This window comes from Schistocerca serialis, unplaced genomic scaffold (genome assembly GCF_023864345.2).
Source record: "Schistocerca serialis cubense isolate TAMUIC-IGC-003099 unplaced genomic scaffold, iqSchSeri2.2 HiC_scaffold_1370, whole genome shotgun sequence".
Classification (NCBI taxonomy): Eukaryota; Metazoa; Arthropoda; class Insecta; order Orthoptera; family Acrididae; genus Schistocerca; species Schistocerca serialis.
Window position 1 is genome coordinate 7,464,675 of NW_026047592.1, and position 14,258 is coordinate 7,478,932.

At 39.5% G+C, this 14,258-nt stretch overlaps 1 protein-coding gene across 1 annotated transcript in view; it reads left to right on the top strand.

The window, feature by feature from the left end:
• The window catches only part of LOC126441764 (molybdenum cofactor biosynthesis protein 1-like), a 69,366-nt gene extending 65,659 nt beyond the window's left edge, over nucleotides 1-3,707 (top strand). The window contains exon 7 of the mRNA XM_050090687.1: nucleotides 3,628-3,707. Coding sequence (XP_049946644.1) covers nucleotides 3,628-3,683 — 56 coding nt within the window. The 3' untranslated portion in view covers nucleotides 3,684-3,707. The remainder of the gene's footprint in view (nucleotides 1-3,627) is intronic.
• Nucleotides 3,708-14,258: the final 10,551 nt, after the last annotated feature.

Genomic DNA, 14,258 nt, shown 5'->3' on the forward strand with positions numbered 1-14,258 from the left:
GAAATGCCACTTGCACGCTTAGAGTAGCAGATTGACGGTGACCAACTTTAAACAGAACTTGATTAATTTTCACACACATTTATTAAAATAATAACAAATATAAAAATTACTTAACTTGGTTCTGGATGCTATTTACAATTGACAATCTGAAGTTCTTTGGGATTGGTACGTTAATCTTAGTCTCACATATATCTCAGATACTTGACAAAAGTGTCTATACATTTATCTTCATGGCTATGTACAGGAATATGGTAATCTTATTAGGCGCAGACTGAATCTTGACTATGGACTGGTACAGACAATTGTAGAACTCGACAGACTGGTACAGACTAATGCAGACTGGTACAGACTAATGCAGACTGGTACAGACTGGTGCAGACAAATGCAGACTGACTGATCGAAGGTCTTTACACTCGTTATAATACCTCGCACGTTCATGTATCACTGCGCGAGTGTTATGCGCAAGGAGAAAATGTTCTATGTTAGCAGAAATCTCATTGGCTGCGCTACATATTAATAAGTGGATCGGCGGAAGCAGAATTTGGTCCGTCTCTATGGGAGCGCCATCTCATAGTGCGGAGATGGACGAGCGCTGCGCCTGCGCTGTTGTGCTTAGCGGGGCGCACTCTAGTGGGCAATTTGTGTACGCGCTGAATATGCGGAACTATGTACACAACACTGAGCTTTCCATTTTCGTCTCTAAAACAAAAACTAGGGGCTTGGTATCCTTTCAAATTCGATTTGAACGTCTGATAGAAGTCTCTGACATTGTTTATCTGAAAACGCTGATCGATCTGTTCTAACTGCGGTTTCTCATGCAATTGCTTAGACCTTCATAGAGTTCTGGCTGCATATTTTCGAACTTCATGGAATACATCAAAATCATCAGGTCTCCTGGTAGAGTTCCACTTTTTCCATGCACTTGCTGTTTGGGCCACCACCTCGCCACAAACCTCATTCCTGATTCCTCTTTTTAGCTGTCAGGATTGTAGTATTAGCTGCTTGTTGGATCATGGAGGCAATGTCTGCCCATTTATGGGATTCAACTGTCAGTTACTGGTGGCATTGTTCCAATATGTTTTGATTGATTTTGAGCTTCGGAATATCATATTTATGAATTTTATTTCCGGTTTTCACGGTCTTATTGAGAGGGATGAAATTAATTTTGATCTTGGAGAGGTGATGATCCTTTTAAATTCAGTATTTTATCTGTAAAAAGGTTTCTTTCTATTATTTCTGATTGTTTGATGTTGTTTCTTTCTTATTTCTGTAATCCATGCTATCATTGATTCCTTCTTCCAGAACTACTCATTCAGTATAGGTCTCTAAAAAAAGATTAATCTTCTTTTAGCCATTACTTCTGATATTTTCTCAAAATTTTTGTAGATCTCCTCATTACTTCTCATTTTCCAGCCATCTGTAGCTTGTATTGCAACCATTATTTTCTAATAATCCTCCTTTGAGGATCCTCTGTTCTGTCCAGCTTATAGTTCATCATTAGGCATCCTCATCCATATAAACATCCTGGTCATACCACTGTGGGATAGTGTTTTAGTTTTGTTTTTTTAGTTGTGCATTTCTTGTTGTAAATATCCTTTGTCAAATGATTTGCTCTCTCCAGTTTGCTGACTCTTGCATCTACTGTTAATTCTTCTAGTCCATTTTGTTGTACAGTTTGTCCAATATATTTAAATTTACTTACTAATGCTATTTTACATTTTTGTTTTTCTAAGAATGTTGATGCATTGTTTGAAATTGTCATCAATGTTGTTTTTTCAGCTGAAATTTTGGGACCAGCTCTCTTTGCTATTTCTTCCAAAAGATTTCTTTCAATAACTGTCTGTCAGATTTTTTGAAAGTATATCAGAATCATCTGCAGAAGCCAGGCAGTTTACCTTAATTCCACTTGTTATTCGTCCTAAAATTATTGGTTCAATTTTGTGATTTTTTTTTCTCCAAATTCCAGATACTTTCTATTTTTTCTAGAATGTAGTGTTACAGTAAAGGTGATAAACTGTCCCCTTGTCTAACACCAGTTTTTATTTCAAATGGTTGAGATACTTCTCCCATAAATTTAGCTTCAGTCATCCTATTTGCTATTGTTTTGAGGATTATGTTTGCTTTAACACAAAATTCTTTGATGATTTTACCTATAGTTTCTCTGCCTACCAAATCAAATGTTTTCTTGAAACCAATACATGATACTATTATAGGTTTGGTTATTAGCAGTCTGTGGAGGATTATCGATTTTCTAATAAACATCTGCTCTGTGCAGGGTCTTCCCTTTCTAGAGCTCCTCGAGATTCTCCCAGTTATTTGTCTAAAGTTTCTACAACTCTGTCCAGAGAATTTTTGATAATATTTTGTATACCACTGGCAGAAGTGAGGCATCTCTGCCATTGTTGACATTTTGTGTGTCCCCTTTTTTCCATAGCTGTGGATTAATGCTTTCCATAATCTCTTCAGCTTTCCAAATGTTCTCAAACAGCAGTTGTAGATCATTTGTGTGTTCTGACTATTTCAATAATTTTGCTGTAGTGGAGTCTTCATTTGTTGCTTTGAAGTTTTGGAAGATTTGATGGCTTCATGAATTTATTGCTCTGTTAGTGGAAAATCTTCCTCCAGATGTTGTGGGACTGCTATTATATATTGCTACAATGTGCTGTTATTATTGTTGTTGTTGTTGTTGTTGTTGTTGTTGTTGTTTGGTTGCCTGTTCTTCAGCACTTTCTTTCTGTTTCGTTTATCTATTTGCCGCCATTTTAGCCCATTTACCGGTATTTTCAGCTTGTTCTTTACTTATTTGACCTTTTGGTGGCTCCTCTTGAAGAGATCTTATTTCTCGTCATTTAAAATTACATCATCTGCTGCTCTTTCGCAACTGAATTTCATCATGTCCATCTTCCTTGACTCAAGATCCTGAATTTTCATCCTTAATTCTTGAACAGTCTCATTTCTCTTTTTACGTTTTCCAGATGAAGAAACTTTTGGTCCTCAAAGCTAAGATTAGTATCAGTTTTTTTATTTGTTTCTGCCTATGGCTGCTATATCTCTTTAGTTAGAATATTTTCTCTCTCTGTATTTGATTATAGTCTAAATCTGAATATTTTTATAAGTACATTTGTTGCTGTAGCATTGAGTAAAATAAATTGTATTGCACTGCCTGTAGCATGTAGCACCATTTTGACTGTTAGTCCTCTTGCTGTGCAAAAAGTAGCTTTGATGATTACTTAATGCAAGTATTTTGTAAGAGCTGTGGAACGGTTAGTATCTGTTTATATTTTTCTGATTAATTCAAGCTCGTCAATGCACATCCTGTGTTAAGGAAATATTTGAACTGAATTTACTGTGTGTTAAATATAAGCGTGGATCCATTGCGGTAGTCTTTTTGGTAGAAATATGTCAAGGTGAACAAAACAGGAGATGGTGAAGGAAGAGAGGGAAAAGATCAACATTTGCTTCTCATCAGCAATATAACTGGGTTGCAACATTCAGTGAAAATTATCTGTGACAGGAAGTTGTCAGAAATACATTTTTTGAAGAAAATTTATGTTTGTATAAGCATTTATTAAATTTAAAAAGTTGGATTTCATCTGTTAATACAAAAGATAATGTTTTGCATTGCAGGCATGATGAACCTGTCAAAGATGAAGAATCGGCCAATGATTCTTATTGGAGGATAACAGTATGTATAACTTAAACTTGAGATTCTTGAAAATAAAGCTAGTCAGTATTTCTTAACAGTACTGATTTAAATATATCTAAAAGATCGCTGTTACCTAAATGAAAGTTGACGAGCAAAGTCTTAGTGGACATTTGTATAAAATTGTCATAGGTGTTATTTACAAGAAGAGTAAATAGTTTCAATAGGAATGTGGTGAGACATTTAACAAATGTCATGACCACACATTAATAGGACCTTATAACACTACCATTATGATATTAGTATGCTTTTACGTAAATAACAGAAACCCTGTCTCTATGTTGCCACGTATAACCCTCTTACTAAAATTTAGTTTAGTTTCCAAATAAAATACACTATGGAAGGATAGTCCTGTTTATAGGAAAAGATAATCAATAGAGTTATCCTTCTTACAGGATTTACCATGTGTTGCGTCTAATGGACTATTCACTTCTTTTCCTAAGATCTTACCCAGTGGCTAGATAGGAACACAGTATGAATAATAATATACTGAAGCTAGGACAACTCATTTCCAAGTTCATTTAGTGATTTAAAACATGTACTTAATGGTCACCAACCTATCCTGGCAATGAAATAGTGAAGTATTGGAGAAGCAGAAATGTGAATTTTGCCTACTTTCTTGCTACTGTTTAGTTTGGCTCTTCAAATAAATTACCCCACTTAAACAATTTTGGGCTACATCTTTATACATTATGTTTTTAAAAAAGAAAAAACCCAGTAGATAACTTCAAGGAAGGTAAAAAAAAATTAGCCGGGGTGGGGGGGACTACCTTTAGAAAAGCACTTTCCATAATCAAGAAACTTAAATACTTAGACACTAAAGCACACACTTTTTAACTGAACATTTCACTTAAAGAAAACCTCTTTCTTGGTGGAATTTACTTTCAGAAGCTATTATTCTTTGAACTAATTCTGTATAGCCATCTAACAGGTTCTAGTAACTTGGCTTCACTCTGATTGAATTTTATGTAAGCAAACCATAACACTTTGCAATAGTTAAGAAAACATTTTTATTATTTACACTAAAGCAATTTAAATGGTGCCTCTTTATATTAACTTGGCACTTCATAAGTCTGTAAAACAGGACACTCGGATTAATCAAACACCAGGAAGGAACCCTATACAGATGTATGATTAGGATGAAATAACAGGGTGAGCCAGTTTCCGTAAAGTTCAAGAATGATTATTAAAACACAGTTTAAATTAATGGTTCATGCTGTACAAAGGTAAAAATAGAAAAAAATCTTATCTGGTGGCTGTAGGCTTGGGTGTGGCGAACAGTTATGATGGCTACACTACCCACACTACGGCCTGCAAGTTTCTTGCTGTACGGGCTCAATTTATCTTCTTGGCTTCATTCAGTTTTACATACAGTAGCTCAACAACTCGCAGCTATGCTGTAAGCTGTTTGCAGTCTTCAACCGAGGCATTTTTATGAAAATTTGCAGGCAAAGCTTCTGCTCCACAAAGGAGTTACCTCAATCACTGCTGCCTTCAGACTGTGTGACTTACTTCCCGAACTTGCTCAAGGTAGCACGCCAATTCGCCTTTCGCACCTTTTCCACTCGCCACAGCCATTTTCGTTTCAAACAAAAGCACACTGGCTTTTACATAACACCTATTTCTTACATTGTTCAAAAGCATGACCATTTCTTAAATTGTCAAATTTACAACAACATGAACAATTTATACACACACATATTTTTAAATACAAAATGTTATCAAAACATTATTTAGACACTTGGTATCCTTTGTAGAGGACTTGGGCAGGTTTGTCCCATCCTAGTACACATTATTTTGTTACTACCCTTCAGATATTCCATTTAGCTACATCTACAATAATTCCCAATGTTCTGCCTTTTGAGGTGTCCAGTGTGGGTTGCTCTCCACTTCCTGGGTGTATTGTATCGAGTTACCTTTTTCAAATTTCCATGAGGGTTTATCAATGTATTTTGTAACTGATATTTCAGCACCAATGATAACTTTTGTGAGCCAATGTACACTCCTTGAAAAATGTTTCAGTACTACTATTGAGTGATTCAGTGGTAATTTGTTCTCATCAGTGGAAAAGATGGATGGGTCAGGTTTTGTATCAGTTTCCATCTGCCTGCCCAAAACGTTTTAAATTCCTTGGCATCAAACTTAGATAATTTCTTGTGTGTTGATCCATTCGAACAATGGTTCTCTATTTTTGTCTCTATTTATGTATCTCCGGGTTGTGTTTTGGAATTAAAATCTTAAACATATACGTGCTGTCTAGTTGCTGTGTGTAAGACTAGTGTCAGACACTTTCCGTTAGGTGATTTGTGGACTGATGTAATAACCAGGCCTTTGAGTTTTATCCTAATTACTTCTACATCACTAATTTTCTGACAGCTTAAGCCAGCATAATCCAAGAGCTGTTTCTTTCTTCATTTATTGTGGATGCACCTAACAATTGAGAGGAGTATTGATATTGCTTTATATTGCGTAATCTTGCATGTAGCTGCTGAATTATCACCTAAATGCATTTCCTATAGAGCTATAATACTGATGGCATGCTCATCATTTAATTTGTTTTGGTAACTGCATTTGTCACTTGTTAATCCTACATTAATTTGCATAATATGGACACCTTGCCTGATAATTTTTGACTGTAAGCTCTGAGAAGTGCTGGACCATCTTTTGTGTAGAGTTTTTGCTGTCTGCTCCTGCAGTCACACAGCCTTGGTGCACCATCTCGGGGGTTGTCTACATGCCCCACAACAGTCTTTTTGGTGTCCAGTGTGAATGATTCACTGGTAAATATCCTGTCCCATACACTTTTGTTTGTAGACAATACTTCTGTGTTAGCTGAAAATAGAAACCCTGGGCCCGGAAGCAGTAGTCTCAGTACCTCAGAGAATTAGTTTCAGGTAAAGTATATGGATCTAACATATCTAAAATGCACATGGTTTAATTTGGAAACCACACAAACACCCAAATGTACACACCTGCAGTAGCTGCAGGGGGGGGGGGGGGCAGAGTGATTGGAGAAGACAGTACATGGTCTGAATGGGAAAAGATTGGTGGGTACAGAAGATAGAAGGGAAAAGGTAAAGTGATACAGTGGGAAAAAAATTAGCAGAGGTTTCGGTCAGGTGGATGGCACTACATGTGCAGGAGAGACAATTTCCACCTGCATAGTTCAGAAAAACTTGCACTGGAAGGGAATATCCAAATGGTATGTCTAGTGAAGCAGTTGTTCAAGTGGTGTACAGCCTCTTGGCAACTGGAATGTGAAGTCTCTGGTTTGCCACAGTTTGGTGCTAGACATTACTGCGAGTGAACAGTTGGTTACTTGTCATCCCTACATGGAAAATTTTATGGTAATTGCAGCATAGCAGATTTTTAACAGGTTGCTTTTGCACATGATCGTGCCTTTTATATGGTGGGAGATGCCTGCGACTGGACTGCTGTAGGAGGTGGTGGGTGGATTTGTGGGACAGGTCTTGCACCTGGGTCACTCACAGGATTAGTGGCGGACAAGTATGTTCTCTAGATTGTGCGGGCTGTGGAACACTACTTTGCAGGACATTGACCGTGAAACACAGAGATTGCATCGGGATTGAATAGAATAGGCACTATGCCCACTTAAGTACAAGAAGAGTGAATCTTTTAAGATTTTGTGCTTTGAGTGGCTCCTGGGTGACCAGTATTAGATTCATATACACCAGTGCAGGTTTACTGTATCCCTTGGACTTTCAGATTGACATGGAACACAGAAATTGCATCGGGGCTGAATACAAAAGGCAGAATGCTGACTTAAACACAAGAAGAGTGAATCTTCTAAGAGTTAGTGCTTTGAGCGGCTCCTGGGAGACCAGTATTAGATTCTGTTTCACCAGTGCAGGTTTGCTGAATCCCTTGGACCTTCACATTGACAATGAGACACAGAAATTGCATGGGGATTGAATACAAATGGCACAATGCCGACTTAAGTACAAGAAGAGTGAATCTTCTAAGAGTTTCTGCTTTGTACAGATCCTGGGAGGCCAGTATTAGATTGCGATGCACCAGTGCAGGTCTGCAGAATCCCTTGGACGTTCACATTGACCATGAAACTCCGAAATTGCATCGTGATTGAATACAATAGGCTCTATGCCGACTTATGTACAAGAAGAGTGAATCTTCTAAGAGTTTGTGCTTTGAGCGACTCCTGGGGGTAAAGTATTAGATTCCAATGCACCAATGCAGGTTTACTGTAAACCTTGGACCTTCACATTGACCATGAAACAGAGAAAATGCATCGGGATCGAATACAAAATTCACAATGCCGACTTAAGTACAAGAAGAGTGAAAGTTCTAAGATTTTGTGTTTTGAGCTGCTCCTGGCAGACCAGTATTAGATTCTGATGCACCAGTGCAGGATTACTGTGTCCCTTGGACTTTCACAGTGACCGTGTAACACAGAAATTGCATTGGGATTGAATACAAATGGCACATTTACGACTTAAGTACAAGAACAGTGAAATGTCTATGAGTTTGTAGTTTGAGCGTCTCCTGGGAGACTAGTATTAGATTCCGATGCACCAGTGCAGATTTACTGAATCTCTTGGACCTTCACATTGACCATGAGACACAGAAATTGCATCGTGATTGAATAAAACAGGCACACTGCCGACTTAAGTACAAGAAGAGTGAATCTTCTAAGAGTTTGTGCTTTGAGCGGCTCCTGGGAGACCAGTAATAGATTTCGATTCACCAGTGAAGGTTTACTGTATCCCTTGGACCGTAACATTGACCATGAAATACAGAAATTGCATGGGGATTGAATACAAATGGCACAATGCCGACTTAAGTACAAGAAGAGTGAATCTTCTAAGAGTTTCTGCTTTGAGCGGCTCCTGGGAGACCAGTATTAAATTCTGATGCACCAGTGCAGTTTTACTGAATCCCTTGGACCTTAACATTGAGCATGAAACACAGATATTGCATCGTGATTGAATACAAAAGATAGAATGAAGACTTAAGTACAAGAAGAGTGAATCTTCTAAGAGTTTGTGCTTTGAGTGGTTCCAGGGAGACCAGTATTAGATTTCGCTGCATCAGTGCAGGTTTACTGTATCCCTTGGACCTTCATATTGACCGTAAAACACAGAAATTGCATCGGGATTGAATACAAAGGCACAATGCCGACTTAAGTACAAGTAGAGTGAATATTCTATGAGTTTGTACTTCGAGCGGCTCCTGGGAGACCAGTATTAGATTCTGATGCACCAGTCCAGGTTTACTGTATCCCTTGGACATTCACACTGATCATGAAACTCAGAAATTGCATCGTGATTGAATACAAAAGGCACAATGCCGACTTAAGTACAAGAAGAGTGAATCTTCTAAGAGTTGGTGCTTTGAGCGGCTACTGGGGGTTAAGTATTAGATTCCGATGGACCAGTGCAGCTTTACTGTAAACCTTGGATTTTCACATTGACCATGAAACACAGAAATGCATCGGGATTGAATACAAAAGGCACAATGCCGACTTAAGTACAAGAAGAGTGAATCTTCTACGAGTTCGTGTTTTGAGCTGCTCCTGGTAGACCAGTATTAGATTCCGATGCACCAGTGGAGATTTACTGAACCCATTGGACCTTCACATTGACCATGAGACACAGAAATTGCATCGTGATTGAAAAAAAATGCCGACTTAAGTACACGAAGAGTGAATCTTCAAGAGTATGTGCTTTGAGTGGCTCCTGGGGGTTATGTATGTGATTCCGATGCACCAGTGCAGGTTTACTGTATACCTTGGACCTTTGCATTGACTGTGAAACACAGAAACTACATCGGGATTGAACACAAAAGGCACAATGCCGACTTAAGTACAAGACGAGTGAATCTTCTAAGATTTGTGCTTTGAGGGGCTCCTGGGATACCACTATTAGATTCCGATGCACCAGTGCAGATTTTCTGTATCTCTTGGATCATCACACTGACCAAGAAACACAGAAATTGGTTCAGGATGCAATACAAAAGGCACAATACCGACTTAAGTACAGGAATAGTGAATCTTCTAAGAATTTGTGCTTTGAGCGGCTCCTGGGAGACCAGTATTAGATTCCAATGAATCGGTGCAGATTTACTGTAGTGCTTGGACATTCACATTGTCCATGAGACACAGAGAATGCATCCGGATTGAATGCAAAAGGCACAGTGCCGACTTAAGAACAAGACGAGTGAACCTTGTAAAAGATTCTGCATTGAGCGTCTCCTGGGAGACCAGTATTAGATTCCGATGGACCAGTGCAGGTTTACTGAATCCCTTGGACCTTCATATTGACCATGAGACACAGAAATTGCATCGTGATTGAATAAAAAACGCCGACTTAAGTACAAGAAGAGTGAATCTTCAAGAGTTTGTGCTTTGAGTGGCTCCTGGGTGTTACGTATGAGATTCCGATGCACCAGTGCAGGTTTACTGTGTACCTTGGACCTTCACATTGACCATGAAATACAGAAAATGCATCGGGATTGAATGCAAAAGACAGAATGCCGCCTTAAGTACAAGAAGAGTGAATCTTCTACGACTTTGTGCTTTGAGCGGCTCCTAGGAGACCAGTATTAGAATCCGATGCACTATTCTAGCTTTACTGTATCTCTTGGACCTTCACATTGACCATGAAATACAGAAATTGCATTGGGATTGAATACAAAAGGCACAATGCTGAGTTAAATACAAGAAGATTGAATCTTCTAAGAGTTTGTGCTTTCAGCGGCTGCTGGGAGACCAGTATCAGATTCTGATTCACCAGTGCTGGTTAACTGTATCCCTTGGACTTTCACATTGACCATGAAACACAGAAATTGCATTGGGATTGATAACAAAAGGGACAATGCCGAATTAAGTACAAGAAGATTGTATTTTCTAAGACTTTGTGATCTGAGCGACTCCTGGGAGACCAGTATTAGATTCCGATGCACCTGTACAGGTTTAGTGATTCCCTTGGACCCTCACATTGACCATGAGACAGAGAAATTGCATCGGGATAGAATATAAAAGGCACAATGCCGACTTAAGTACAAGAAGAGTGAATCTTCAAAGACTTTGTGCTTTAAGCGGCTCCTGGGAGACCAGTATTAGATTCTGATACACCAGTGCAGGTTTACTGTATACCTTAGACCTTCACATTGACCTTGAAACACAAAAGTTGGATTGGGATTGAATACCAAAGGTACAATGCCAACTTAAGTATAAGAAGAGTTAATCATCTAAGAGTTTGTGCGTTGTGCTGTTATTGGGAGAACAGTATTAGATTCCGATGCACCATTGCAGGTTTACTTTTTCCCTTGGACCTTCACATTGACCGTGAATCCCCGTAATAGCATCAGGATTGAAAACAAAAGGCACAATGCCGACTTAAATAAAAGAAGACTGAATTTTCTAAGAGTTTTTGCTTTGAGCGGCTCCTGGGAGTCCAGTATTTCATTCCGATGCACCAGTGCAGGTTTACTGTATCCCTTCGACCGTCACATTGACCATGAAAGACAGAAATTGCATCGGGACTGAATACAAAAAGCACAATGCCGACTCAGGTACAAGAAGAGTGAATCGTCTAAGAGATTGTGCTTTGAGCGCCTCCTGGGAGACCAGTATTGGACTCCGATGCAATAGTGCAGGTATACTATATCGCTTGGACCTTCACATTGACCATGAAACACAGAAATTGCATTGGGATTGAATACAAAGGCACAATGCCGACTTAAGTACATGAAGAGTGAATCTTCTAAGAGTTTCTGATTTGAGCGGCTCCTGGGAGACCAATATTAGATATCGATGCACCAGTGCAGGTTTACTGTATCCCTTGGGCTTACACATTGACCATGAAACACAGAAATTACTTTGGGATTGAATACAAAAGGCACAATGCCGACTTAAACACAAGAAGAGTGAATCTTCTAAGAGTTTGTGCATTGACCGGCTCCTGGGAGACCAGTATTAGATTCCGATGCACCGGTGCAGGTTTACTGAATACCTTGGAACTTCACATTGACCATGAAACAGTGAAATTGGATCGGGATTAGTTCAAACGGCACAATGCCGACTTGAGTACAAGAAGAGTGAATCTTCTAAGACTTTGAGCTTTGAGCGGCTCTTGGGAGACCAGTATTAGATTCTGATGCACCAGTATAGGTTTAATGTATCCCTTGGACCTTCACATTGACCATGAAACACCGAAATTCCATTGGGATTGAATACAAAAGGCACAATGCCGACTTAAATAAAAGAAGAGTGAATTTTATGAGAGTTTGTGATTTGAGCGGCTCCTGGGAGACCAGTATTAGATTCCGATGCACCAGTGCAGGTTTACTGTATCCCTTGGACCTTCACATTGACCATGAAACACAGGAATCGCAATGGGATAGAATACAAAGGTCACAATGAAGACTTAAGTACAAGAAGAGTGAGTCTTATAAGAGTTTGTGCTTTGAGCGGCTCCTGGGAGACCAGTATTAGATTCCGATGCACCAGTGCAGGTTTACTGTATCAATTTGACCTCCACATTGACCATGGAAACAGAAATCGCATCGCGATTGAATACAAAAGGCACAATGCCGACTTTAGTATTAGAAGAGTGAATCTTCTAAGAGTTTGTGGTTTGAGCGGCTCCTGGGAGACCAGTATTAGATTCCGATGCACCAGTGCAGGTTTACTGTCTCAATTGGACCTTCACATTGACCATGAAACACAGAAATTGCATCGGGATTGAGTACAAAATGGACAATGCCGACTTAAGTACAAGAAAAGTGAATATTCTAAGAGGTTGTCGTTTGAGCGGCTCCTGGGGGACCAGTATTAGATTCCGGTGCGCCAGTAAAGGTTTACTGTATCCCTTGGACTTTCACATTGACCATTAAACACAGAAATTGCATCGGGATTGAATACATAAGGCAGAATGCCGACTTAAGTACAAGATGAGTGAATCCCCTAAGGGTTTGTGTCATGAGCGTCTTTTGGGACACAAGAATTATATTCCGACGCACCAGTGCCGGTTTACTGTATCCATTGGACTTTCAATTTGGCATGTAACACAGAAATTGCATCGGGATCAGATACAAAAGGCACAATGCCGACTTAAGTACAAGAAGAGTCAATCTTCTAAGGGTTTGTGCTTTGAGTGGCTCCTGGGAGACCAGTATTAGATTCTGATGCACCAGCGCAGGTTTACTGAATCCCTTGGACCTTCACATTGACCATGAAACACAGAAATTGGATCGGGATTGAATAGAAGAAGCACAATGCCGACTTAAGTACAAGAAGAGTGAAACTTCGAAGAAATTGTGCTAGAGCGGTTCCTGAGAGTCCAGTATTAGATTCCGATACACCAGTACAGGTTTACTGTATCCCTTGGACCTTCACATTGACTATGAAACTTAAAAATTGCATCGGTATTGAATACCAAAGGCACAATGCGGACTTAAGAACAAGATGAGAGAATCTTCTAAGAATTTGTGCTTTTTGCGGCTCCTGGGAGACCAGTATTAGATTCCGATGGAACAGTGCAGGTTTACTGTATCCCTTAGACCTTAACATTGACCATGAAACACAGAAATTGCATCGGGCTAGAATATAAAACGCACTATTCCGACTTAAGTACAAGAAGAGTGAATCTTCTAAGACTTTGTGCATTAAGCCGCTCCTTGGAGACCAGTATTAGATGCCGATGCACCAGTGCAGGTTTACTGTCTCAACTGGACCTTCACAATGACCATGAAACACAGAAATTGCTTCGGGATTGAGTACAAAATGGACAATGCCGACTTAAGTACAAGAAAAGTGAATATTCTAAGAGGTTGTCGTTTGAGCGGCTCCTGGGAGACCAGTATTAGATTCCGGTGCGCCAGGAAAGGTTTACTGTATGCCTTGGACTTTCACATTGACCATTAAACACAGAAATTGCATCGGGATTGAATACATAAGGCACAATGCCGACTTATGTACAAGAAGAGTGAATCTTCTAAGAGTTTGTGCTTTGAGTGGCTCCTGGGAGACCCGTATCAGATTCTGATGCACCAGTGCAGGTTTACTGAATCCCTTGGACCTTCACATTGACAATGAATCACAGAAATTGGATCGGGATTGAATACAAAAGGCACAATGCCGACTTAAGTACAGGAAGAGTGAGTCTTTCAAGAAATTGTGCTAGAGCGGCTCCTGAGAGTCCAGTATTACATTCCGATACACCAGTGCAGGTTTACCATATCCCTTGGACCCTAACATTAACCATGAAACACAGAAATTGCATCGGGATTGAATACAAAATGCACAATGCCGACTTAAATTGAAGAAGAGTGAATCTTCTAATTGTTTGTGCGTTGAGTGACTTCTGGAAGACCAGTATTAGATTCCGATGCATCAGTGCAGGTTTACTGAATCCCTTGGTACTTCACATTGACCATGTAACACAGAAATTTCATTGGGATTAGTTCAAACGGCACAATGCCGACATGAGTACAAGGAGAGTGGATCTTCTAAGACTTTGAGCATTGAGCGGCTCTTGGGAGACCAGTATTAGATTCTGATGCACCAGTACAGGTT